Below are 27,785 nucleotides of genomic sequence, written 5' to 3'. Positions count from 1 at the left end.
TATTTCGTTTTTTAAAGCAATAAGATATTTTAAAAATCATAAAATTTTGATTGTTCAATTAATTATTTGATAACAACTTGGTTACTTTTGAACCACCATAACTTTCATAAGTTTATGTTGATACCAACCCATCAGAGCTAACTCTTTGCCTTCAGTTTTCTCGAAAACCATCGCTCTGGGCGATGTGCAACAAGAGTACCTTTTTTGTAGGAAAAAGTATGTAGTTTTCAAAAAATGAACCCACGTTGCAAAAATAATAACCTCTAAGAAGTTATTCACGAAACAACCCCCTACCATTGCAAAAACTACCCTTTCCGCTTTTCCAAATAATTTTTCAGTATCACCATTTGATTTAGGGTCAAAATTTATGACAAAGCATTTTTTTTCGAAATTTTATCTCGTTTTTTAAGCCTACAATTTCAAAACAACCGTTTTTTAAATTCACCCTTTCAGTGCCCCTAACTCCCCTAATATGCATTTTCCGCCCTATACCTGTAGGAACTTTTTTTACTATTTTTAGGAGTACTATCACACCCTGATTTTTTTACACCATTTCAGTGACACCCTGTATAGTTCTTTTATCGAGATCTACCCGCTCTGCAAATATTTGCATTTATTTAAGACCCATCCTGTATAATTATCTATCTACTAGTGAAATGTTGTTCTATTATTTTTCATGTTTTTTTTTATTATAAATTAACGCAGACAAGCAAAACTGTGCAATTTTTTGGTACATAATTTGGCGGGTTTATTTTACATTGTTGTTTTGTTTAGGAAAATCAATTTACTACTTCCCCCAAAGAAAATGGCAGCGTAAGAAATTTCCTAGAAATAGGATCGCCGGTTTCCAAAGTTTGGTCTCCTAGTCGGCATATGTGCACAAGTAAGTTTTTCTTTAATAATATAAATGTCACTGTGACTTAAACAGTGAATTTTCTATTTTATGGCAGTTTTAAGCTTGATTTTCATGCATTCGTTGTCCGACCCCATCCGTTGTTTAAAGACTTCGATTGGTTAGAAAATAACGCAGTTTTTAAATTATTGCATTTTCATGCCTCCGTTCATCGGATATACGATCATACGATTTGCTTGTGATTGGTGTCATTTTATATTTTCATTTCCATTACGATTTCACCGTTTTGCTTATAGTCTAAGAGCTAGCAACGGTTTCGAGAAAGAATTTTAAGAAAGCTGGATCTTTAAAATATCTTATATATCTTCTGCTTTGCTCTCCTGAACAGAGTGCGGGCCGTCTGGCTGCCGGTAGATGTTGCGTTCACTACTGCGCATCATATCTGTATTCAACATCTGTTCACTAATGCGCATCACAAATTTGCATTGTATTCAGGAATTAAGGAAGGAGGCTAGGACCAACCTATGTGTAGCAGATTTAGTTTCATAAAAAATTAGCTAAGTAAAGTGAAAATCGCATCATTGTATCTCTACTCATAAATGAAAAATCTCATAAAACACACGAAAATGGGATATCCTGTATAGATGTGATAGTGAACCGCAGTAGTCTACCGGCAGCCAGACGGCTCGCACTTTGGTCAGGAAAGCATAGCAAAGAACAAATTAAAGAACCAGTTTTCTTAAAATTCTCGTTTTCCCGATGGTGCTAGCTCTTGTACTATTATATTTTTATTAAGGTTAGATTAAATTTGTCAAAAAAGTGCCAAAACGTCCGTTATCGTACGATCTTTCTCCGTTGACGAGGTGGAGTAAAAAATTTAGGGATGAAAAGTGGCGCCAAACGCTATGACCAATCAGAGCGGAGACCATCGTATCAACGGATAACGGACTCATGAAAATCAAGTTACACCTGACTATGTATCAAATTAGTCTGAAAGATGACGATTGAATTAGAATATATTCACATGTCGAACCAATATTTCAATGTATTAGACTGAGATAACTTTCTAATTCATTGTCGCATGTCGTAGGACTGGGGATGGTTCTGTCACTGGATTAGACGAAGATAGACAATCTTTTTTGTGGGATTTTATTATCGGTGTTAACCAACTATGCAGGTATCTGTTTCATTCAGGCGGTAATTGTTGTAGTGCAAGACATAATACAAGATCTATTGTGTCCGACTTTCTTGAGTTATAACTCATCATACATGGGTATTTTCCCCATGTTTGTTTTAGGTGGGACAAGGTATTTCCCATCCTCCTCTGACAACAGCGGTCCATCCTCCGAGGAGTGGACATCTACGTAGGTATACAGGATACCTCCTACGTAGGTATACACTCTTCCGCAGTTGGCGTTTAGCCCTCCGTGTCTTTTACAGTCAAGGAGCTTATCTTCGGCTAAGGTACCCTTGAAGTTGAGGCTGGATGATCAGTCTCCATTTTCTCCACCTCTTTAGCTTGGTCTCTCCTTAGACCTGATACCGGTGTTGTAACGGATCTACAGGGTGGTCCGAACTATATTCTGGAAACTTTGGCAGTATATTCTGCAGATAAAAATAAGTAATAAAGTTCGTATAAATGTATGTCCTAAAATAATACTTAGTTTCGGAGATACAGGGTGTAGAAGTTTCATTTTTATTTCTATTTTTTCGAAATAATTTCTGAAGTAACGTCAATATTTGGATGAAAATTGGTGTGTGGGAGTTTTTTGACATGAGAAATTTGATTTTGATGTCAGTATGACTCCTATTTATAGGGGGCGCCACCTACATATCGACGGTTGAAAGAAGAAACTGCTAATACGCCACTTTCGTGACTTTATAAGACCTGTTTGTCTGTTTTATTTTGAAACTCTGTCGCTTAAGGCATTATGTTTCTCATAATTTATTCAAAATTTAAAATGTTTAATGCGCCAAACCATAGGATTATTAGGATGAAACCTAAGTAGATCGACGCAGAAAAATTCGCTGATTTCGATAACTCAATTTCCACAAAAGTGTCCGTATTAGCCATTTCTCCTTTCAACCGTCGATATGTTTTAACTGTTTAGAAGAGTAATAACTTTTTTTTAATTTTTTTTAATAACTTTTGTTTAATAATTGACAAAAAATAAACACACGTTGAGTAGATAGTTATTTGACTGAAATAATAAATTTGGGAAATTTTAATTTTTTTAAATTAATCATCCATTTTTCTACGAAAAAATAGTTTCACTTGAACTTTTGACACAAAAACATTTTAAATTTATAATTTTAGTCTATTAACTATTTAGTCAACATGTTTAATTTTTATGTTAATAATGACAGGTATTGATAACTTCGATTCCAAATATCTTGAGAACCATTATTCGTAGCGATTTTTACCAAGAGATCTATTTTTCGTAAAAAAAGTCGTAAATGTATATTCTTTTACTCAATAGTTTTATACAGGTACGGACGAAAAGTTATTACTCTTCTCTATTAATATGTCGGTGGCGCTCTCTGCAAGTAGGATCGATCTAAACTCGTTTTCTACAAGTAAGATCGATCCAAAAAATCGATTCTTTTGCAATCGTCATCTTTCGTGAATCGTACTTTCGCTATATTATTGTTACTAATTTTGTATTGTTTTTGAATCCGCAGTTTGTCAGAAGCCTAAAGACAAGCACGAACAAGATCTTCCAATGCCTAACTCATTTAATTTTATGAGAAAAGCTAATCTGCAGCTGACCGGGCTTGGATCAATCAGAGGCGACAGGCCGTTTGGACACATAATCGGCGGTATGGAGTACGACGCCGTTCGGGAATATCAGGGTTAGTATTACAACGTTTTTTTTTAGTCAATAAAGTTTTTTTAGTCTAAGTTAAACGATTTTTTTTGTTATGTTCCCATATTAACTTTCAATAAAAAGGTTAAGGAAGGAGTATAAAACTAACTATGGACCCAGGGTGGGAATCCTTGACAGTTCTGTTTGACGATTCATTTGACACATTTGAATTTGATTTGAAATTTTGTGGAATTGTCAGTTTTTACTGACCTTATTTTATGTTATTTATTATTTATTCTACTACTGATAGTTGTTTAAAGGTAGTCAATCTAGCAGTGACGCTATTGCGATTTATCGAAAAACACTGTAAAATAGTTGGTTGTGTAGCGTGCGGTAGATCTCGGTCAAAATCGAGTTAAATAATGGAATAAAAAGTTTCCGACCTCAACGTGAAGATGGCAGCACTCGTAGATAAAAGCTAGTGAATTTTCATTGTTCATATGTAGACAGTTATTCATCAAAGTTTCAACCATTTTGGATGCGCAGTTGTTATGTAACAGTCGTTTGAGTGAGTTGATGTCAGTATTTTTGTGAAAATGGACAAAATCGAGTATCGAGCTGTCATTAAATATCTGGGTTTGAAAGACAATACGCCTACAAATTAAACATGAGTTGGATTCTGTGTATGGGGACTCTGCACCATCATTTACCACAGTGAAATTTTGGGCGGCTGAATTTAAACGTGGCCGTAAGAGCTTGGGAGACGATGAACGTTCGGGACGTCCAAAATATATAAATGGTGCTAGACGTCCGCCCAATTAAAGTGAGAGAGATAGCAGAGGTTATGAACATATCAAAAGAACGTGTTTGTCACATATTAAATCAAGATTTAGGCATGAGAAAGCTGTTCGCGCGTTGGGTGCCGCGTTTGCTCACGTTAGGCGCAAAACATAGTGGTGCGACGAGGAGAGCAGCGAGCAAGCTGCACGACGTCGCGTCCAAAACAAACCTGTGAAGACAAGTACGCGTGAACATAGTAAAGCGATCTGCTCGCCGCTCTACTATGTATTAGCACCTCGAGGCTCGATATCGCGCTGCTTGCTCGCCGCTCTCCTCGTCGCGCCACTATGTTTTCAGCCTTAGACCAAAAACGTGTTCGTATGAACATTTCCAACACTATGTTGGCGCAGTTTAGGCGCAATAAATCCGAGGTTTGGCGTCGATTAATTACTGTAGATGAAACTTGGAAACAAAAAGACACCAGAAACAAAAATACAGTCCAAACAGTGGACGGCAAAGGGAGAACCGGCTCCAAAAAAAGCAAAAACTGTTATTTCGGCTGGGAAAGTGATGGCGACTGTTTTTTGGGATAGTCATTGAGTTATTTTAATTGATTATCTTCAAACAGGAAAAGCCATCACAGGAGCATACTATGCATCATTACTTGACAAGCTAAGAGCAGAACTTACGGAAAACGGCCACATTTACAGAAAAAGAAAATCCTGTTTCACCAAGATAACGCACCGTCTCACCTCAGCGGTTGCCATGGCGAAAATCCACGAATTACAGTTTGAACTGCTTGACCATCCGCCTTACTCACCAGATCTAGCCCCTAGCAACTTCTTTTTGTTTTCTCATTTAAAAATTGCGCTCGGAGGACAGAGATTTTCGTCAAATGAAGAGGCAATCACCTTCGTGAACCACTATTTTGCAGAGAAAAACGCCGAGTACTATTTAGACAGGTTACAGAGATGGGAACGTCGCTGGGAAAAGTGTGTAGAGTTACAAGGGGACTATATTGAAAAATAAAAAGAATATTCAGAAAAAATGTCTTGTATCTTTGTTAGGTCGGAAACTTTTCAGACCACCCTCGTAAGTGACTTATAATATATATGCGTGTAGTAAACCGATCATTTATGAAATTCACTTAAATTAACCCTTAAAATTATATATTTTTCTTGCATTTTTGCTTTTATTTACTACTTGTCAAAGATTAGATGTCAAAGCATTTAGATACGTCAATTTGACTTACCTACTTCAGTAGCGTATCGGATGTTTGTGTTAATAAATAATTATTATAACTTATCTATTTTTATTAGAATTGTATATTTTTATAACAATTTTAATAACTACCAACATTTATTCACAACGTAAAATAAAACAACAAATTATTGAGTCTACCCCACGTCTAACCTACATCATAGTTTTACACTTTTTAAATAAAATAAGAACCGGAATTTAAGTCGGCCATTTTAGAGTCCCTTCGCAGTCGATCTAAGATTTTTGATATGCTTCTTCCTTAATCTTTTTATTCAAAGCTTCCACACTATTTTCCTTAAATTTTTTTTAAAGGAGTTAAAAACTTGAAAGTTGAAAATAAATTACTTAAAATTTATTTAACAATACATATTCTTATTTAAATTTATTGTGTAACAATTCTTTTGTTTATAATAACTAATTGATAAAAATATTGGATTCCATCACATTACTCTTAGATATCTATTATTTTTTCTAAACTTTTTATCACACAATAAATATCAATTTAGTAAAAGATAAGCAAATTAATTAGTGTATCGCACAGACTTTTTGTCGTATACAGAAAATATGAGTCGCGTTTCCAGTAATACAAGTGTATTAGTAGAATAAGATTTAGTACTTACAGACATTTTGTGTGGATTTACTCGAAAAAATGTTTTATTATTGTTATTGATAAGGTCAATTGCCTGTTGTAACCTTGTGACAATAGTGATTCATGACTTTAAAAAAATTGACGGTTTAAAGCATTTCAATATGAAATTATTTTTAAATGGGCGTTCTGTTTCACTTTGCAAAGGATACAGGTATGAAGATACAAGTAAATTATACTCTGTGACATGTAAATGAACTTTTAATGTCATTACACATTTAAAACCAATAAGAAATAAAAAAACCAAGAATTATCACTTTTCTACATGTGTTAATCTGTGGTTAAGCCATACTAACAGGTTGTAAACAATTGTTTAGAAAGTATTAAAAATTGAATTTTGTGTAAAAAATGGCGTCATAGTGTTCTTGAAAATTGCAACAGATGTTAATTTTATCAGCCAAACCTCTGTAATGTTTAATTTGTGGTTGGCTCTTAGTCCGAGTATTAGTCCTAACCTTATCCTTAACGATGTCAGTGCTAGGGTTAAGTTTTTATGTCAGTTGTATAAATGAATGACTTGAGGGCTACTCGACGTTTTTATTCGTGGATATGCCCACTCTGACGACGTTTTTATTCGTCATGTAATATTCACTCTAAATGAACTGATACCCTTCTAATATTAATATATATTATATTATATGCTGAAAATAGAAAATTAAATATATTTAAATTTGATATTCATGGTTATTTTTTGGTTTTGTTTTAGGAAATGCGTTTCCTCACGGAAACCAATGGTTTGAATTTATATCGACCAATGGTACCAAAGTAAGGAACTCTTTCTCCTATTTGGAAAAACTAAGGTTTGTTTCCTCTGAAAACTGGAATAAGGCCCAAGACACCGCTTCGAAAACTACTAACGCTGAGAAGCTCAATGTTGAAAAGGTAAGTAACGCTTATAGTATTCAAGTAATTTTTCCAGTGCTTGGCTGCACAGGTTCAACTCTCAAACGTTCCGCATTATTCTGTACGAGAACAATGTCCATCTTTAAACTTTTTCAACATAAAATCTCACTGCTAACTTTTCGATGAACTGACTATAAATGCGCGCAGTCTTTTTATACAATACATTGTATATACATTCTTTTTTTCCAATTGAACGTTTATCTCCGTTCATATTCTTGTTTTATTAATTTTAGACTATGTATGAATGTCTCTATACAATGATCTTTATCAAAACTATGTTGAGCAACGCAAGATTTATCTACTTTACCATATCTGAGCCATATGTTCTTTAAATCTATAGTTCATATCAAATAAAATTTTAGTCGCGTGATTAAGTTTGACCACCACATTGTTGCCCACTTTGACATATTTTCTTTTAATAAAAATATTTTAGGGAAAAGAAATAATTATAAATATATAAACAGTTATCATATATACAGGGTCATTACTACCGCCTTCCCGTTCAAAATACGTTTTTTACGGCTATTAAGCTATCTTGTACACTTCGCACTAAAAGAGGTTCTAAAAAGAACAAAGTTCGACAGCAAGGTCTGCTAGTAAACATTTTTAAGCTAAAAGTATCACAAATTTATTTAAACCAAAAACTCGTAATACAAAACTAAAGTGTCAAAACGAATGACAATGTCAGGAAATAAATAAATAAATGTGGCAACTTTGCATTTTTTACAGCAGAGCTACCACCTGAATCCCCAGCGGGAAATTTAGATTCCAGTTAGTCAGCACGACGCTGAATATGTCCATGGTTGGTAACAATGAATTTAAAAAACGCGCCGTCAATTACGTGACTAAAAGTTTAATTGATATCAAATATAGTTGATATTAATCTTCTAGTAGGTCCAACCAAACAACTGTAATCAACTAATGAGTTTAAAAAATTAATGTTATAAATAATTTAATTAAAAAAATTATGTAATGTAATATTTTTTGTCCTACTTGCAGGAACCTAGCGCTTTTGCGAAATACATTCGTCCCGTCGATCCCCCACCCAAACCAGAGTCCCCCTACGTTCCCACGGGGCCGCAACCCTACAGTCGTGCCTTCGGTAGACCGGTGAAAGGACCCCCTCTGCCCTCTCACGTCGTACCCTGCAACCAGGACAACGGCAACGGTGTCGACGCCGCGCCTACGGAGGATATGTGGGGCCAGGCCCACTTGTACTTCAGACCAATCAAGTCGCCGCCTTTGGACAAACAACGTCGCAGGAGTAGCAGCAGCAACCAAAGAGTATATCCAGACGGCGCTACGTTTGCTATCGACGGCAACTGGGATCAGGTGAGCGATCTTAACTTAAATCTTGCTTTCGTGTAAATCTCTATACTATAGCTGTCCTCTATTCACGCAGTTGTTCAGCTCTGAACTGTTCAAGAACGCGATACTCTCACTCCATTCAATTGAGTCATAAAGTTCACACCAGGCTATCGCGCACAGCTCCTTTCAGAACCGTTCTCGAGTAGCCCAGGGCGTAAAGCTCTGGAACTTGAAATTCGCGAATGGAAGACAGCATAATTAGATTTGTGTATGTTACAGTAAAAGTCGGAAATTCAGTGATAGTTAACATGCACTAGGAAATGCTAGCAATTACGCATTGGACCAGCGAATGTGGCATTTTAAAGAGAGATGTCGACTTTTCCTAGTAATTTCTAACATTCACTATAGTGAAAGTAACATTTACTAAAGGTTACCAGTAAAAGTTATTCTATTGCACAGGGCAAATGTGATGAGAAAGAACGTTGATGAAAGTTAGAATAAATAAAAATTTTAAGAATATTGGATCTCCTCAGTATTCAAGCTGATCCACATATCCTAAAATTACAATTTACTTCTTTGATATATTTATTAAAAAATTATAGAAAATAACGACATAACCTTCTAAATATTAAAAAGGAAAATATAGTAAACATTTTAAAGCGTACAAAGCAATAAAAAAACATTTATAAACATAAGATTACTTATTGGTACAAGGTTTTTTAATAAAGTTCTTCATCGTGGACAAAATAAAGTATGCCCGAATTTTCTTCAACGAGAGTTATTCGCTTTTTCAAACCCGCTACTTCAAGCATATCAAAACGTTTAATAAATTCATAGTCACTAGGTTCCTTAATATCATTTTTTCTTGTACGCTTAACTTTTGCTATGACTTCATAATATTGCAAAAATGAAAAACAACCACTATTACATTCTTGCGAGTGCCTAGTTTACCTTAATTTTGCACAGAAAATTTCTTCTATAGGGAAAATACCGCACAGCACTTTTTATAATGATGAAATAATGAAACAAAAAAATTATACATAACCAAAAAAAAACGAATTTACGCCAGATGTCTGATAACGTTGCCAACGTTTAGCCCAATTTCATGCTATCCTTATATTGCCTATTATTGAACTCATCCTTATTTATCCTTATATTTTACAACATATGGCAACCGCGCTAACTTAATCTTTCAAACTCACTGCTATCGTCCAAGGAATGCTATCATTTGCTAGTAAAAGTTGGTTTCAAAAATAGCTATTGAACTTTTACTGGAATAATCTTAGCAAATCAGTGAATGTGGGCTTTTACTAGTAATTGTTAACAATCACTGACTTCCAATTTTTACTGTAACGTATACAGGTTGTTAACTGGACAGTTACTTATAGGGGAACAGAATGGCAACACTGCCTATTGAGAACGCATGCACTTATAGGGTTTTCTGCCGACTCGTCCCGTCGCGTCGCGCGTCGTCTATCGACGAGCGGGCCGAGGTTGCCATATTTCAACCATAAAGCTCTTGCCGCGAGTAATAAACACTTTAAATGTGATCTTTAAAAAATACATACACGTGATTAATATTTATTTTTTACATTGTATAAATTAAATTTTTGTTTCAGGTGAACTATCAACGCAACTCTGACGGTGAATTATATCTGCTATCCGAAACAGGCGAAAAGAAAATATATCAGCACTACAATATCCATAGTCCCACTAGAAATTTGGAAAGCTGCCTCGAACTTGATTCCCCAAACAAACATTTTTCGATCAAATTTGAAGTTAAACAGCTAGATAAGGCGTGTCAGTGTTCAGAGGAGGACTTTGTTGGTCTGTTAACAACGGTACATACTTTCCCAGAACCAAATTCGTTTCAATCATTCTTCAAAGAGTGGGACTGTAAGTAATTTTTAAATACAGAGAAATCAAAAGTTGGCGTGCAAAGTTATCAAAGACGTTTTCTTTGGCGAATTTGAAATTAGATCTGCCCTTTCTTTAGTTGAAACTGCGATTTGCATTGCGATAAAATGTGAAAACTACTAAATAGTCGGAATTAGCAACTTGTCTCGTCTCTAGTCAATTATTTTGGACAGGAAATGTTAACCCATTAGTAATTTACATTTTTCATTCAATTAGAATTTGTAATAATCATAGACAAAGAAATAATGTAGATATAAGGCCAGTGATACCGGCACAGCGTTGTCCACTTTTATATATTTTTTTTAATGAAAATATTTTGGGAAACAAAAATAAATTAATTATAAATATATATAAACAGTTATTATTTCATCAACAAAACTCATCTTCTTAACAACACTTAAGGGAGATAAAGGGCCATTACTACCGCTTTCCCGTTCAAAATATTCTAATAAAGTTGCCATGAGTTTTTTACGTATTTTTATGTAACTAAAAGTTTAATTGATATCAAATATAAAAAAATACGCGTATTTTATCTAAAATTGGGGTGAAGAATTGGTGACAAAATTACCAATTTTATTTCACACTTAAAAATTAAAGTAAAAAAAGCCTTGACAACATTGCGACGTGCATTCGTCATATATATTTTAATGACGTGCATGCCAACTTTTATTAATTTCCCTTTACGTTGTAACTTTGACGTAAAACTAAATATTTCATTATTTTTAGTTTCGCATCGACACGTTAGCCATCTTCTTGGAACTCAAACTTTAGAAAACAACGATGAACTTGTTGCCGCTGCTGATGGCTACCCTGCCGACATATCCTTTGACGATTTTATCGTCAAAACTATTCTGGAGACGCTCCTGGATGACAGCGACCCCTGGCCGGACGAAGTTGAAAAGGATGCTACGGACAGTGCAGACTCTAGCGGGAACCAAGATCACCTCAAAATGTTGTGGTCGCAGGTGGAGGTGAGTTCTAACACAGTTCTGGCCACAGTGGCACTAACAAGCAATAATCCACAGGCCGAGTCCTCATACCAAATCCGCACTCGAAATCTTCTGGTGTATGGGTGGGCGGCTATTTGGACTTTTTAAATGAACTCTCTTATAATAATTTATGTTGCAGTTTCAGGGGGAAACAGTTTCAAACGACATAAGCCGGCCGGACATCGCTAGACTGAGGGAAGAAGCGTCTGTAGAAGGCAACCTCCTCCTGGAGGAGGTCGGTTGCGCCCAGCAATTTTTGCGGAGTTCGCTCCACGATGATTCTACCGACGTCGATGATCAGGTCAGTCCCGGAAATGATCGGGAAAATGCCGATCAGAAGCATAAATATAGGTATGTATTTCAGTGATGTATTAATACTTTACAAGAAAATAAGGGAACATAAAGGCCAAGGATGTCAAATACTTTCTTTATTTTCATATTCATACAATGGGTCCATGATTTCAATTTGAATCGGTTTCAAGGGTACATACCCTGCTGGTCATTAATTTATTATGTGGTCTGGATTTTAATGCTTGTGACGGAGAATAGTATAAATGACCGGTTGACAGAGAGACAAAATCAAAAGCGGCATACAGTGTTGCCGGTTTTTACGTTTGTAGGAAAAAAACTTTTAAAAACTTTCATGTATACTACTGAAATGAAGATAATATATCTAAGCTAAATATAATCTATTATATCTGTAGTAAAATGAGTAACTAATTGTGAAAAACAAGGTTCCAACCCTAGATGCAACATTTTCCATAAACGCCTACTTGTGCGTAAATAATAACTGTTATAATAATTAATTTATTTTGGTTTGCTAAAATATTTTGAATAAAAAAAAATATGTAAGTAAAAGTGGGCAACACTGTGCCGGTCAAGCTTAATCACGTAACTAAAAGTTTATTTGATATGAACCATAGTTCTTTTGCTTTTAAAAAAATGCTTTTTACATGTTCAACCCTGATATTACATTGTCCGTGTCCCTTCTGTATGATTAGGTAATTCTGTCATTTAGTACCATTTTTTATATCAATATATATTTTTCTTACAGTAGTATGGGCAAAGATGGAATATGGAGCTTCACATCAAAAATTGAAGACGACTGTCTGGTCAATATGTTCACATTCCCGGCCAGTCTGCAACCAGTTACCTTGTAAATCCGGTGCCCGACAAGCAGGCAGGACTTAGATAGTTTTTTTGTTTACTCTGCTTGTTTGCACAAGCATTGAAATATTTTCAAATCGTAATTTTAATAGAAATTCTTAAATTTTACTCGAAAAGTTTTTTTTTTGGTAAATTCCACATTTCAACGCTTGTACAAACAAGCTAAAAGAAGGTATCTCAAAGGATAGATTCAATTAGTTAATCGCTTATATACTTTTTGAACGTGCTAAAGTAAAAAAAAATAACGATATCTTGCCTCGTAGATGTCTATCCTTCGCGTATACCGTGTAGTAAAAATTTGGCTTTGATAAATTTAGATTTGGACTTACAGATTTGAGGGGACGGTGGCATTTTTGCGGCCGTCGCACACTAAAAGATAACTGCCATATTAGTTTTAGCGCAGAAAAATTGAAATGCTCTACGATCTGACCGAAGAGGATCAGACGAATGAGTGGAATCTGTACCGGTCCATTGAACCAACGCTTCTGTTTTTTTTTCTGTCCGCGCTATATAGATTTAAATTGTGTACATTTAACGGAAAACATTTTAATTTGTTTTGTTTCGTTGAGCAATCTCGTCCGTTTCCCCTAAGATTGTTTTTAAATGTTGATTGTTGATTACTCGCAGTGTAGTACAGTCAATCTGGCACTTTAATTCCCATCAACTTACCCCCTTCATACTTTGCCAGTTGTAAGTGGTCCACTGGAAAAGCTTAAATTCGAATATTCGTATCTCTCCACCCCACCGTTTTTGAGAAACTCAAAAAAATTTTGGATTCGATTTTCTGGCTGAACCGTAGGTCCCAAGAACGATAAACTAATAGGATTACTCATCCTCATAAGACTTACGTTCGCCTCTTCCCGCGCTACAGCTGGAAGTTGTGACGCCATAGTAGTCCTTGTCATGATAGTGTGTATTATTGGTTGCCTATGGTAAACTAATAAAAATAACAGCCGAGAAATTTTGAGTTAATTATTTTGTCGATTTTAAATGTGAAAAAGGTGTTTTTAAAGTTTTTAGAGCTACAGAGTTTATAAATACGTTCATTTTGTCTTGTGGATTGGGACTAAGTGCTTACTAAGTGCCTACGATATTGTTTATTAATTATTTTAAAGGAAAATAAGTAAGTACTCTAAAAGAATGCCTGCAAAAGGTGATACTGTGAACTGCTGTTCTTAAAAATGCATTATGCGAATATTTAATACGATTTATACAATTAATTTTCTATACTGCATACATATAAGGTGTTTAAATAAATAAACTAAACAATGAAGGTTTTGCATACGGCAACCAATAATACACACACTGTTATGACAAGGACTACAATGACGTCACAAAGCGAAGAGTTTTTGCATGCACCTGGCAGACACTTTCGGCCGTATGAGCAGTCCTATTAGGTTAACTGTTCTTGCGTACGTCCCACAGAAATTTTTATGGAACAAAAAATGAAGAGAATTATATTCTCTACATTTTCATCTCTAAGTAACAAACCTCTAAAATCTACGGGGACAAAGTTAGAGGGCGCCAAAATCACTAAAACGCAGTTTTTTGCATTTTTCTGGGTGAAACAATTTTTTATTGTCGTTACTGGCAAAGTATAAGAACGGGGGTAATTTGATGGGAGTCTAGACATTTTTTGATGCCAGATTGGCTGTACTAGTGTTGATAAAATTAAATATTTTGTCAACACAATGAGTAATTTAATTGACCTTTCGAAGCACTGAATATTTACGAGTTGTTTGTAAAATAGAGAACAACATTTAAGCTAGTAGTGTAAACTAAAAAAAAATAATAGTCGTAAAATATAAAATGCGCAGAGGCATAACTAACGCGAATAATATGTGCTGTTTTTGTATAACTAAGAATACAAGAGTTATAGTGTACATAGTAATTAAAGTATGTCTGGTGTTATTTAAGCCGGACTTTTTCGTTTTTGTACTAAACGGTTTGCAAAAAGGAAAGAGTTCTGTTTCTTTAACTTAAGACTTTAGGAAATAAAATAGGTAGATATTGATTGGGTATTTCTGAGGGCAGGATCTTTTAAGATTCGTATACGGTTCTAAAAATAATTGAGACTATTTTCTCCCTTTGATTAGTTATGATTATCAGAGTAACGACATGATACGCTATCATCGAGAGATAAGGCGTAATAAATGGAATAAAGAGGAATAATATGTAAACCTCTTTAAACAACATAGACAATTTGATAAAGACAATAAGAAAGTACTATCTGATTAAAAAAAAACAGCGTCAGAGATGGGCTTAGAAATGAAGGTCGTTGTCATTTTATATGTAAAATTACTACTCTGTGCCGTTATGGTATTTATTGTTAAATATGTCATAAGTTATGTTTTCCGCATTTAAAAAATTAATGCAGTGACTTTGAAAAGAAACTTTTTACACGTTAATCAATTAAGGTTTATTTCTTCTTTATACCGTATGATGGAAAAAAAGACGTCCAGTTGGCGTGGGAATGACAGTCGACGACATTACCCATATAAAATAACAGCTATCTTCATTTTCAAGCCATCTTTGACGCAGTTTTTTCGATCACACTGTGTTACGTGTACCTATAAAGAGTTTCGGGTCATGGCTCTGTGTGACGTCACGTATAAGCTGTCAGGCCTTCACTTCTCGATGGTAATACTTTATATTATGACATTTAGAACTAGGTAGCCATTTTATACTTTATACAGAGAGTTGGTGATGGAAATGCGCTTTATTTATCGATGTATTATATAGATTCAAAAATTGCAATAAAAAGAAAAATGTATTTTATGAAAGCCTGCATTTTTTCTTTATATTTTTATTTATCCACAACATTTTTGGACCATAATCATTTCTTAAGTAGATATAATTTTTTGACTTAAGCACTTTTAAGTTCAAAAATTTTTATTTTTAATTTAATGAGATGGCACATTTGATTAGATACTTTTGATTGTTATTTTGGAATTCAGAGATGTCGAATCTTTCCACTATTTTACGTGATATCTAATGTGCATTCCTTTCAGCATCGTTTTTCCGATTTTTAACTAAATATGCATACGTTTTTTTGCGATTTACGTCAAATTTTGATGCGATTTATATGATCCTGTCCGTTTTAGCTCAGAAGGACCAAATCGATTGCTACCCACATATTATTTTAGAACTTTTAATTTCTATTTGCGTGTTTTCACATATTATATATTAGTATTCGGAACCGTAATGCTTGAAAATGTTTTTAAAAATTCTCGTTATCAAAAATTAGTTAATCTTCTACGAGGAGGGGGTTCGTTTTTGTTAGAATTTCTTTTAAGTTTATAACAATTCTTGTGATTTTACACGTTTTTATCGCCGAACGAGTTTTCGAATACGATTTTGTAGCAAGAATTGTTTTTTGTTTTGTTTCCTTAATAGCGAGAACCCCCTCCGTTGTTATTTGGTTTTATTATTTTTTTTCCTTAAAATTTTTAAAGATGTTTGTTAATTTTTTCGCATAAAGAATTACTACCTTGGTAGGTCTGTCGACTAGCGTAACCATGCTAGACATGTTTTTTAAACACACTGTAAAAATGTCACGATATAATTCAAAGACAGACCTCATAAAACGTTTTTGCAGTAAATGTGTTTCTATTTTTTCGTTCACAAATTGAAACTGAGAGCATTAAATCCAAGCTCTTACAAATTTTGTACATATATGTCATCCTTTTATCAGATATATATAAAAAAAGTTATAATTTCCCCCGTTTTGTTTTTATAATAATTCAAGTTAAGTTAGATAATATTATAACTATTATTACGTACTCTGACTAAAGGTTTTGCCGTATTCTTTTGAAAACATCTAAGATGTACCTTCTAATTTTTGACAAATCCTCATTTCGATCGGAATTACTCTTGCACGGCAATACCTTTAGTCAAATCTGTACAGACAAAACTTAAACAAACAAAAAAAGATGAAAGTAACAAAGAAAAAAGACAAAAAAAATACAAATACATACAAAAATTAAATAAATTTTCGTAGCTTTTAGATATGATTGTGTTTGGTAAAAAAATATTAAGAGATGCCCTTTGCCACAATTTACTACGGGCAGCTAGGTGTGGAAATATCACTATCATTTGGTCAGAAATGCTATTTTGTACCTAAGGATTTAGGTGTATATAGTTGGTGCGAATGGCAAATGTAGAATTTAAAACATTTTTTTACATGTAATACGTAGACTTGAGCACCGTCCCTGATTATTTTATTTTTTAAGTTTTTTTATCATTGAATAAAAAGAATAAGGAAAAAGTGTACTGACAAACAACTGATCTCCGGTTATTGATCAGTGGCGTTCGAAATTATTTTAAATTGTTAAAATATAAAGCAGGATTGCAGGATGTTAGTGGAAGCATATTTCTAACTTACTAGCGAAAAATTCTTCTATTACTTTTCTTGCTCTTAGTTTGGAAAGGGTCTTTCTAAGATCTCAGTGTAATTCAACTTGTCATGACACAATGTTTTTCTGACAATTATAAAATAAATCCGAAATAATTCGAAATAAACACAGAAGATCGCAACAAACTCACATATATGCAAATTTATCAAGAGAGAGATCAAATAAGACTTGTCTTTTTATTCAGTGGTATCGCTATACACAGTTTAAAAAAAAATCTGTAATAACATAATTTCATTAATTTTATGTCATGCTCAAGTCTTCGTCTCATTTACATCGTGACGTTCACTATATTATACTCGATATTTTTTATTACAAATTACATTTTTCTAAGAGGAGTTTATAGTGAACGCGCACGATACGTCAAATATAATTTGTGACGTCAGAGGTGTGTGTATTACAGCGCGGTTGGTCTTATTTAGCTTATATTATCACCCGTGAACTACTATAAAGAACAATTAGCAAAATAAAAAGGAAAGTCTTAATCTTAAATTTAGTGTATTGTATCGCGAGCCAACCCGCTGACGTTGCATTAGTTTATAGTATCGATACTGCATATTTTTATTTTTTAAACTAATATAACTTTTATCATGTATGCCTTACCGTTAATTCTAACTTTAGGTTTAAAAAGTCACTGATCGAGGCTTTTTTAGATGATGTAGTTGAACCGTTGCACCAGGTCATCGTCATTATTTGAAATTTAACATATAAAGATCCGGTGATGTGTTATTAATAAACGTAACACCGTTTTTTTTACATCTGGCAGTTTTTTTGTAATACTAGCTTTATCAAATATCTTAATGAGTTTATTTAGCAATGTAAACAAATAGCTTAAAATTTCTCAAAATGGGTCAAATATCTTTGACAAACTTTCTCGGGTCTTGTAGGATTTAGGTATGTCGGATTTTGAAAATTCTCTATACAGAAATGAGAAGAGGGACATTTATGACATTTTCTGACGAAAAAAGTGCGGATTATCCATAAATATCCCCAGAATCTTACGGATCGGGGAGCGAAAAGGGATGGGATATTAATAATTCACATATCAAATTTTTGCAATTTTCTGAGGAGAAATGTGAAAATAGGCACATAGCATGCATTCTAAACACTAGAGGATAGAGTATGCTTGACGACGGACGCCTCTTGTATTGTGATTCTATTCTCAATCTTTAACACAGATCGAAACATAATATCTATTCTTATCCGCTTAATATCGCTACTGCTATTTATCAAGTTTAATAGGAAAGTATAAATAAAATTTATCTCAGACACCAGATTTTCAAAATTGCATCGTTACCGCCAACGATATGCGCAGACGCGAGCAAAAGACAAACAAACCGGAATATGTCTTCTTAGTCACTCTTATTGATCTTAATAAAGAAAGAAAATGAAAATACATTCTAAATTCTAACCTCACATTTGGGCAAAAAATAATATATAATTTTAATTATTAACTGTAAAATGATCTCAAACATTTAACCGATTATCCGCACTTAAAACATTAAAACAATAATTGTAGAGTATATTAATATAAAATTTACATCAATAACTTCAATATTGGCGACCTACCTAAATCTTACCTTCACCTTCACCTTTTTTCCAAGCAATTTTACACTGTTTTTGTCAAATAGATCGTTTGGGGTAAAAAAAACCTTTTTGAATATCACCAATCCAAAATAAACTCTTTCATTACAGTAGAAACATTTTTATTTGATGACCTGGTGCAAAACCAACCTAAACGTGCCTATAAGAATAGGTTCTTGTGTTAATTGTCTTTTTGGTATGCTGTCATTTTTTTGGATAGATTGCGTGGATTAGAAATTCCATTGTAACAAAATTAGCAGTTTTTTAACTCTCGTATTCTATAAAATGTTTTTTATGAATGATACAAATCAGTTTACCAAAAGAGAATTAACCCCTCTTGGACCTTGTTTCATTTAGTTATGTTAATTCTTATTTTTAAAATAGTATGCTATAATTAAAAATTGCTTTCATCAATCAGAACAACTGTTTTCTAGATGTTTTTTTTTCTCGTTTCATTGGTAAAAATATCTTCATTATTAACCAAAACTATGTTAGTTTAATCCGATAGGCTTAAAAACTGGTCTTACTTAAAATCTAAGTTATCAAGGATCAAGGAAAATAACTTGGCCGATTTTTTGTATTGCATTATTAAAACGAAAGAAGAAAACGAGAATTATTCCCTTCGAAAAAAATAGGGAAGCATGCTCATAGGGGTCATTTCACTAAAGTCCTTATTTTATCGGTAAGGCTAATTTCTTTCGTAGTTTCCGCGGACATTTCTGTATTTTGGAAATGACTTGCTCTTGTCTGAATCGATTTCGGAATGTTTGAAACGATTTTTCGACGTGAAGTGACCTCCTTGAAAATTATAGCATTGTGGAGAATTATGTAAGCAATCTTAATAATTGAATAAACACACAACAATAGTTAAGGTTTTATTATTTCGTCCCAACTTACCTGGAAGAATAATTTTTGTACTAAATATTAGATAATGAGAATACTATGGGTTTACACAACCCTGTTTACAACGTGATCAGAAAGAGTTATGATCATGCGTGCATTAAAAAATCAAATAAACCAAATAAGAAAAAACATAAAAAATAAGAAAACAACTATTTTTAATTATCTTGATTTAGACCCTGTTGGTATAATAATATAATCTAATGTTTTATTCCAATTTTTTACATGCTACTATGCATAAAATATCAAAGAGATCTGTAATAATGCAGTCATACGAACTTCTTATGAAGTATACCAGTGAAGAAATAACCTGAAAATCTTACATTCTTCTCACTAAAAAAGCGTTCCGTCAATTCAAATTTTACCTTTGGCGCGTTTAATTAATTGCAGCGCCATTCTTATTTAGTGAGAATCTTTGGAACTATCGTCTAAATGACTGTGGCGCCACCATACGGAAAGTTCTAAAAATAAGCAAATATAGGTTTCTGCTTTTGCTATGTATCGGTGGCGCCATCGTGGGTTGAATATTTAAGCTAGTGATTTATAGATTTCTACAAAAAACAGACAAGTGGTGCTATCTAACGTTAAATAGTTAAACTTCGGTTAAAATTTTCTTAGAATTTTAAAGAAATCTATAAGTTTTGGTTCCCAAAAAGTATCGAGTGAGAGTCATCTATGAATCAAATTTTATACTAATTTTGATTCTAACCCTCAAAAAAATATTTTTTTGTATTTTATATCGGGTAAAATATACATAAAATAAATAAGTTTGATAACAGGTCTACAGGTTAAATTATAATGTACGATCGAACGAATATACTTTATAATTATTTTTTAATATTATTTATCTACCATTCGTATTTTTAAGTGTAATCTGGGGGTGAAGACTGAGTTTATAGACTTAATATTTTTTATTACAAATACGGATATGTAATAATGCAAACATACGAGCTTCTTATGAAGATAAGAAAGGCGAATACACCAAGAAAAATGGAAGGAAATGAGATTTTCTTTTGGGAAGATGTGTACTTGCATAAGAAAGCCTCACCGATTGTTTTCTGCTGTTCAATGAAAGTGTGGGCCAAAAAAGAGTAAAGCTGGAGCAACAAAATTGGAATCCTTGAGATGATGTCTGCTTCTAATTGTTGCTTTCAGAATCGTTCTTCCAAATAGCTCTTCAGAAAATAATACTCGAACATTCAAATCCATGAACTCGATACTGTACCCTGTACCTCCCGAACCTGCTTTTTTCTTTGATATAAAGATAATTTAAATCTTGATGGTTGTTCTACACTGTTAGAAAATGTAATATTGTTATGAAGAGATGCAGTGTGTAAGGTAATTTTTTTTGCATTGTTTCATTGCTGCTCGTTCGCAAAACTGGATTAGCCTGTATAAATATCTTTTTTACTTCTTTCAGAAATATGTGCGAGTTACTGGAAATATGAACATCCAGTAAACGTCGGAAAGAAAATTTAATAGAAGAATCAACAATCAATACAAGGACTATCGTACCTATTTATAAACTAGTTTTTTACTAATAAATTTTAATAAAAAAGTTTTAATTCATTGAATCCCTTGAAGCAGAGAATATATAATATTCTGTCCTTGAAATCTTTAATTTAATATGCTTTAAATTTAAGGTAACCTGCTAACATTAATCTTGTTCGTAAAACAAATTATTTAAAAATAAGAGCAATAAATAAATATTATCTAGTTGCCTTTAATATTAGTACATTAATTTAATAACATAAACTTTTTCATAGGCCCCCTTAGAATTAGAACTATGCGTTATTCTATAAAGATAAGATTTTATTTCTTTTGCCTCAAAACAGCCATCCCTAGCAGCAAAAATTAGCATTTTTAAATTATTTTTCTGATGTGTATTAAAAATAAAATCGTTGGCCAACGAGCTCGAAGAGTTAGACTCATTTAGAAAAACATTAATTACGCAAAAACTAATTAACATATCGAAGTGCCCTTAGTATCAATCGATAGGGAATTCAACCCTCTATCTGTACACAAAATGTCAACTCCCTAGGACAATCTTTATTTTTTGAAGCAAAAATGAGCAAAGGGGTTAACCTTAGAAAATTTTTGGCCCAAAAAATATAGGGTGTCGTAGGGGGTTGTAATTTTGTGTACATATAGAGGGTTAAATTCCCTATCGACTGGCACCAAGCGCGCTCCGATGTCTCTTTTAACTAAGGAGTTATTAGCTTTTTAATTTCGAAAACGAGGTCAAAGTCTTAGAGTCAACAAAATTCAGCATTTCTTGGTAGTGCTAAAAAATTATTCGAGCTCTTTAAAAATTTGACACGGGGCAACTAAATCTTGTGGATTTTTGTCATCAAAAATTTAATTTTGAACAGAACTGAGGTATATTTTTCAGAATCATTTTTCTTAACGTATAGGTGTGTAGGTATTTTATATTGCGATTATATTTTTGGTTTGCCATTATAAATTTTAAGTTGCTATTTTATTTTTTTCTTGTTATATTAATAAGAGCTCTAAGAGTTTCTATTTTTCTTTCGATTGTTATAGAAAAGGTATTTTGCTATAAATACACGTACGTTTAATATATTATTATAATTATTAAAAATATTTGAATAGGACATTCATGTTGAATGTTTTTCTCTATTACTATTCATATACCGTATTATCGAATAAAAACGGCGGCAACAATGGCTATGAAATGAAGATAGCTGTCATTTTATATGTAAAATTATATATGGGAAATGTCATCGATCGTCATTTCATAGCCATCGCTGGGGCCGTTTTTATTCGATCATATGGTATTTCTACAAAAAAAATATGTAGTAGAACTTTAAAATTATTAGCTTTTGATTTTGAATATCTGAGGAAAAGGATGTTATGTTAAAGTAAATAAGGTAAAATGAAAATAATACAATTTTACTATAATAAACATTTTTTATTCAAACCTATATTCTTACATAATATACATAGTACAAAAAAAATTTGTTCCCCAACAGGGGTAAAAGGAAAACACTTTCTGTACAAAAAAGCTTAATCTCTAAAACTGTACAATATAACTCGTAAGCGCAAATAAATAACTGTTTTTTAGAAACAATATACATATATATACGGTGTCTCAAAAATTAAACTATACAAAAAAACAGTGGCGTCTTTGGACGCACACCCGTTACACCAACTAACAAAAACAGTTTTAAAACGTACGAAAATCGTTGTTTAGTTTAATAAAAAGAAACAAAAAAACGAGATCACTTTCTGAACATCTCCCTCACGGCGGCGCGCGAAAAGGAAGAATACTTGTTTAGTTTGCCTATAGAACAATTTATCTCAATTGGCACTTTTGAAATAGCACTTTAGCCTCGGTTAAAAATACATATTTTTTTAATCTTGAACAGGCACGATATTAGGAGTTTTTTTAGAAACGACACTGGTACTTTTTGAAACAACAATGATATTTACAACGGAGATGTCCTGTCACGACGACAGAAACAACATCGAGAAGCAGACATGGAGCGCGCTACACGTAAAACCAGGCTGGGACCGATCACGACGAGTCCGTATCGGGTTGCGACGCCGCGTTGCCCAGCTTTAGATTCACAGCCGCTCCCAACGAACCCAGCGCGTCCTTGACCGCGTGGTAAATGATGTTCTTAATCTGTAGCTTGTCTTCGTGGTTCGAATGGGTATCACTGAGACCGCGAAACTCCTGCGTCAAGTGGAAGCAGTGCGCCACATTCTCCGGACTGACGAAGTCCTCGGCCACTTTAATGCAGTTGTGCAGGTTGCGCACTTGATGCGGAGCGCCCGCGGGGATGAATACCGCGTCACCTAGGCATTGCACGATAGCGTATCCTTCAACGCCGTACTCCTTGTAAAGGCGCTCGCGTAAGGGTCCGTCCAAGTACCCGCTCTGGTCGTGAATGGGATCGTTGTGGGGTTCTAAACGTCCGCCTCGTTCCACCGTAACCTTGTTGAGCAAATCTCGGATCTTGTCTGCGTCTCGCGCGGCGTAAATATGCCACAAAGCCCCGGGTAGTTCGCCCTTGTCCCGTACCCGCCGCCTGGTCAGAATATCGCAGCCGGCCTCGTCGATGGCCCTGAAGGCCTCCTTCACGTGCTCGTCGCCGGTGCCTCCCCTCGGCACTCCCACGTATACCATCACGTTTACGGCGTCGCTAACGTCCAGATGCAGGTTGGTAGTCCCGCGAGCGGCGTGTAACGCTGAACCGTAAGCGTTGTACATTTTGGGTCCCAGGTCGGGTCGTACGAAACATTTAGGCAGTCTCGAGGCCAGATTCAGGCGGCCTCTTCGTCGTGTATATTCTGGTAAGGGTAGTGCGTGCATAAGGTCTTTGAAGCGCGCGGGCAATAGCTCGGCGAAATCCTCGCCTGGAGGCCAGTCTTTCAGTTTGAGCAGCATAGGCTGGCCCCGTTCGTCTTTTAACCTTTTGGCTGGGTCTTCAAAACCCTCCCAGAAACGACGCATCGGCTGATTGGGGACTAGGTTCCCTGTTAAACAGTTCACCAAATCGTTTTTCTCGTCTCCGAAATCTCGTGCGAAAGCATCAGGGTTCCAAAGGTCTTTGTTTATAGCTCGGCATACGTCGGAGACTATAACAGGCTGACCGCGTTTCCACTGATCCTGGAAAATTTTGTAGTTATCGGCACAGGTCGGATCGCTCAGCCTCAGCAGTTTTCCGTCGCACAACCATGAATGTGGGACTGTAGGATAGAGAATTTTGCTCTCCGTAAGTGTCATAATTCGAATAGGAACCTGCTGTCGTCCTTTGTTCTGCCAATTATAACGCCTGATGTAATGCTTTAATTCCATCTTTTCTTCGGGTTCCTCTTTTTCCGGCACCGCAGGTGAATCATTTAGACCCATGTTTGCCAAAGGATCAGATTCGGATGTTTCGGACTTAGACGATTTTTTCTTATCCCCCTTAGCGACAGGAGAGGCCGCTCTAGAAGATCCGTTAGCTTTGTAAGACGGGCGAATCAGCAATTCCCTTAAAGTCGAGAAATTTCCCTCTTCCTCGCTGCTGGATCCTTCCTCTTTGGGCTCTTTCTTGACACCTTCTTCGGACTTTGACAAGGCCACGTCCGCCAACCAGTTCAGATTCGACTGTTTCTCCTCTTTGACTCCGTTAACGGTTCCTTTCAACTCCTCCTTCACTTCCTTTTTCACGCCGTTCATCTTTTCGGCCAAGATCATTTTAACGGCTTCCTTAGTTTCCGCGTTGTTCGTTTTCAGGTCTTTGGAGCTGGGACATCCGCAGAATTGTTCGATGCCCCACAGGTCTCGCATTTCGTGCACCATATGCCCTAGTTTTACTAAGCAGTCGTCGGCGATGATCTGCGTCAACATCAGCTTCTCTTGCTCGTGGGAGGAACGATTTGTACATAACAGCCACATAAACTCGTCTCGATCTTTGCCCGGTTCGCTCATCGATTTTACGCTACCGTGCTTTCGACTCTGCAAAATAATAAACAAATATTAGGATTTATATAACAAAATATAAACTAGAGTACTACTGTGGAGGCTAGCATATATATGAGTGGATTTATTAAAATCCTTGTGTAATTTGCTATGTTATTTATTACTAGTTTAGTAGTTTATCTGTTTTTTCCTTTAAGAAAATTTTCGTAAATTTCGCATTTTTTTGGTGTACTCTGGTTACTCTGGTCACTAGGCAATACAAAAAGTTGCAAAACTATTTAAATAATTCCACTCATATGTAGACCACCTAAAAGATTATATAGCTTACCTTATAACAATCGAGACACACCACAAATCCACACTTGTTACACGTCCAATGGTAGTTGAAGAGAGTCGTTTCGCACACGTCACACATTTCCCTCACTCCTTGCACCACCCTCTTCCACGCTATAGTTTTATCTGTAATGTAAATATCGCTTAGTTATATGATCGAGTCGAGATCATTTTCTCGCTTACCGTCAGACATATGCTCTGCATGAGCCTCTTTCTCTTGGACTAGAAGATCACAGAAATGGTCTCCGACTTGCGTCAGTAGGAATCGAGACGTGTCCAAGTCGAGATCGGTAGGTGGGTTATCAGGATTCGGTAGCCACAACTTGATATCGTCCTATAAAAACCAAACAACAATATAATAACTGTTCAAAATTGAAGTGTTTGAAAATTTAGTCAATGACAAAAGAATATAAGGACGCGTAACTCAAAATCTGTGATGTAAAATTATAGAGCGAAATTTTTTGATGACAAACAAATGAGATGACACCAGTGACACTTTTAGAGATTTTAATAGTTTGCTGTGTGTAGTGAGTTTCGTATAAACTAATCCAGTTTATTATAAAAGGCAGACATTGGCTTCTGGTGTTATTGGTCTATGTATTCTTTAGTCATTGGTCTAAATATATTATTACCTCTAGGGCATCTTTGTGAGGATCGCTGAAGCCGGCTATGGCCAATTGGCCGTTTTTGGTATATCGCAGCCTTCTGAAAGCGTAGAAACGACAGAAGATGTTCGGCATGTTCTTGGATCGCTGATTGGGAGTCCAGCGGCATTCCCTGCACTTGGCGAGTTTGGGAGCAACCTAAATTACATAAAGAACTTTTCTTGATTTTCGGTTAAATAATTTAATAGGTTTAGTTAAATTTTACTTATAAGACAAAATAGTAAGCAAAATCTTTAAGTGATAATTCTGGATTGCCTCCCGTATTATTTAAAATAAGTGAACCAGAAGAGCAACTATTCATAATTTTCGGTTAATATTTAAGAACATATAATATAAATCTTAGATAATTCAACTATGCCATGTACTAAAAACGACTGTAATATACAGGGTGGTCCTAACTGTATTCCGAAAACTTCGGCCGCATATTCTGCAACTAAAAATAAGTAAAAAGGTTCATATCTTTGAATAAGAAGACTAAGGAAGGAGCATAATGCTATCCATGTATTCATGCATGGTGGACGGAAAAGCCACCATAAAAGCTCTCTAGGGTGGGGATCCTTGACAGTTCTGTTTGACGATTCATTTGACACATTTGAATTTGATTTGAAATTTTGTGGATTTGTCAGTCTTTACGGAGCTTATTTTATGTTATTTATTATTTCTTCTACTACTGATGGTTGTATAAAGGTAGTAAATCTAGATGGAAATTGTAGCAGAACTTAAATTACCAGTGACACTATCGCGATTTATCGAAAAAGACTCTAAAATAGTTGGTTGTGTAGCGTGCGGTAGATCTCGGCAAAAATTGAGTGAAATAATGGAACAACTTTTCGCTAGTAAGTGACTATATAATATACATACGTGTAGTAAACCGATCATTTATGAAATTCACTTAAATTAACTAAATTATATATTTTTCTTGCATTTTAGCTTTTATTTATTACTTGTCATAGATTAGATGTCAAAGAATTTAGATACGTTAATTTGACTTACCTGCTTCAGTAGCGTATCGGATGTTTGTGGTAATAAATACTTATTATAACTTATATATTTTTATAACAATTTTAATAACTACCAACATTTATTCACAACATAAAATAAAACAACAAATTATTGAGTCTACCCCACGTCTACCCTACATCATAGTTTTACATTTTTTAAATAAAATTAGAACGACACTGATAAACCGGAATTTAAGTCGGCCATATTTGAGGCCTATCGCGGTGTACCTAAGATTTTGATATGCTCCTTCCTTAGTCTTTATCAAAGGTTCATATAAATGAGAAACATAGGCCTAGTTTCGAGATACAGGGTGGAGAAATTTAATTTCTATATTTTTCCACTTTGGTTCCAACGTCACATTTGGATGAAAATAGGAAATATTGAGTTTGACATGAGAAATTTGATTTTGGGGTAAACATGACTCCTACTTGTAGAGGGCGCCACCTACATATTTTTAACTGGTTTGAAGAGTAATAACTTTTTGTCCGTACCTGTATAAAACTACTGAGTAAAAAATATACATTTACTATGTTTTTACGTAAAAAAGATTTCTTAGTAAAAATCGCTACCTACTCGTAATGATTCTCGAAATATTTTGAATTGAGATTATCAATATCTGTAACCATTTCCATAAATTAAACATGTCGACTAAATAGTTATTAGACTGAACTCATAAATTTGAAATGTTTTTGAGTCAAAAGTTCAACAGAAAACTGTTTTATCATCATTTTTTCGGCGAAAAATTTATGATTAATTTAAAAAAAGTTCCCAAATTTATAATTTCAGTTAAATAACTATCTACTCAACAAGTTTGTTTTTTCTCAA

At 34.6% G+C, this 27,785-nt stretch overlaps 2 protein-coding genes and 1 long non-coding RNA gene across 7 annotated transcripts in view; 2 read left to right on the top strand and 1 right to left on the bottom strand.

Annotated features, from left to right (window-relative positions):
- LOC115882703 overlaps positions 1 to 13,005 on the top strand; it is a 43,701-nt gene extending 30,696 nt beyond the window's left edge. For all 4 annotated transcript variants that reach the window (XM_030900923.1, XM_030900920.1, XM_030900922.1 and 1 more), the window contains 8 exons: positions 775 to 883; positions 3,536 to 3,706; positions 7,053 to 7,228; positions 8,249 to 8,581; positions 10,177 to 10,453; positions 11,201 to 11,445; positions 11,603 to 11,814; positions 12,518 to 13,005. In XM_030900923.1, the coding sequence (XP_030756783.1) occupies positions 775 to 883; positions 3,536 to 3,706; positions 7,053 to 7,228; positions 8,249 to 8,581; positions 10,177 to 10,453; positions 11,201 to 11,445; positions 11,603 to 11,814; positions 12,518 to 12,623 (1,629 nt within the window). In that variant the 3' untranslated portion in view covers positions 12,624 to 13,005. The remainder of the gene's footprint in view (positions 1 to 774; positions 884 to 3,535; positions 3,707 to 7,052; positions 7,229 to 8,248; positions 8,582 to 10,176; positions 10,454 to 11,200; positions 11,446 to 11,602; positions 11,815 to 12,517) is intronic.
- A 7,235-nt stretch (positions 13,006 to 20,240) lies between these two features.
- On the top strand, positions 20,241 to 21,077 carry LOC115882777. Its single transcript, XR_004050250.1, has 3 exons — positions 20,241 to 20,326; positions 20,395 to 20,864; positions 20,947 to 21,077. It is a non-coding gene; the product is annotated as an uncharacterized LOC115882777 (long non-coding RNA).
- A 1,833-nt stretch (positions 21,078 to 22,910) lies between these two features.
- LOC115882916 (probable JmjC domain-containing histone demethylation protein 2C) overlaps positions 22,911 to 27,785 on the bottom strand; it is a 459,323-nt gene continuing 454,448 nt past the window's right edge. For both annotated transcript variants that reach the window (XM_030901184.1, XM_030901185.1), the window contains exons 22-25: positions 25,926 to 26,096; positions 25,477 to 25,627; positions 25,289 to 25,419; positions 22,911 to 24,996 (exon numbers count right to left, since the gene is read on the bottom strand). In XM_030901184.1, the coding sequence (XP_030757044.1) occupies positions 23,065 to 24,996; positions 25,289 to 25,419; positions 25,477 to 25,627; positions 25,926 to 26,096 (2,385 nt within the window). In that variant the 3' untranslated portion in view covers positions 22,911 to 23,064. The remainder of the gene's footprint in view (positions 24,997 to 25,288; positions 25,420 to 25,476; positions 25,628 to 25,925; positions 26,097 to 27,785) is intronic.

Source organism: Sitophilus oryzae, unplaced genomic scaffold (assembly GCF_002938485.1).
Source record: "Sitophilus oryzae breed Bouriz unplaced genomic scaffold, Soryzae_2.0 scaffold_179_pilon_pilon, whole genome shotgun sequence".
NCBI classification, from domain to species: Eukaryota; Metazoa; Arthropoda; class Insecta; order Coleoptera; family Curculionidae; genus Sitophilus; species Sitophilus oryzae.
This window is presented reverse-complemented; position numbering and strand designations above follow the sequence as displayed.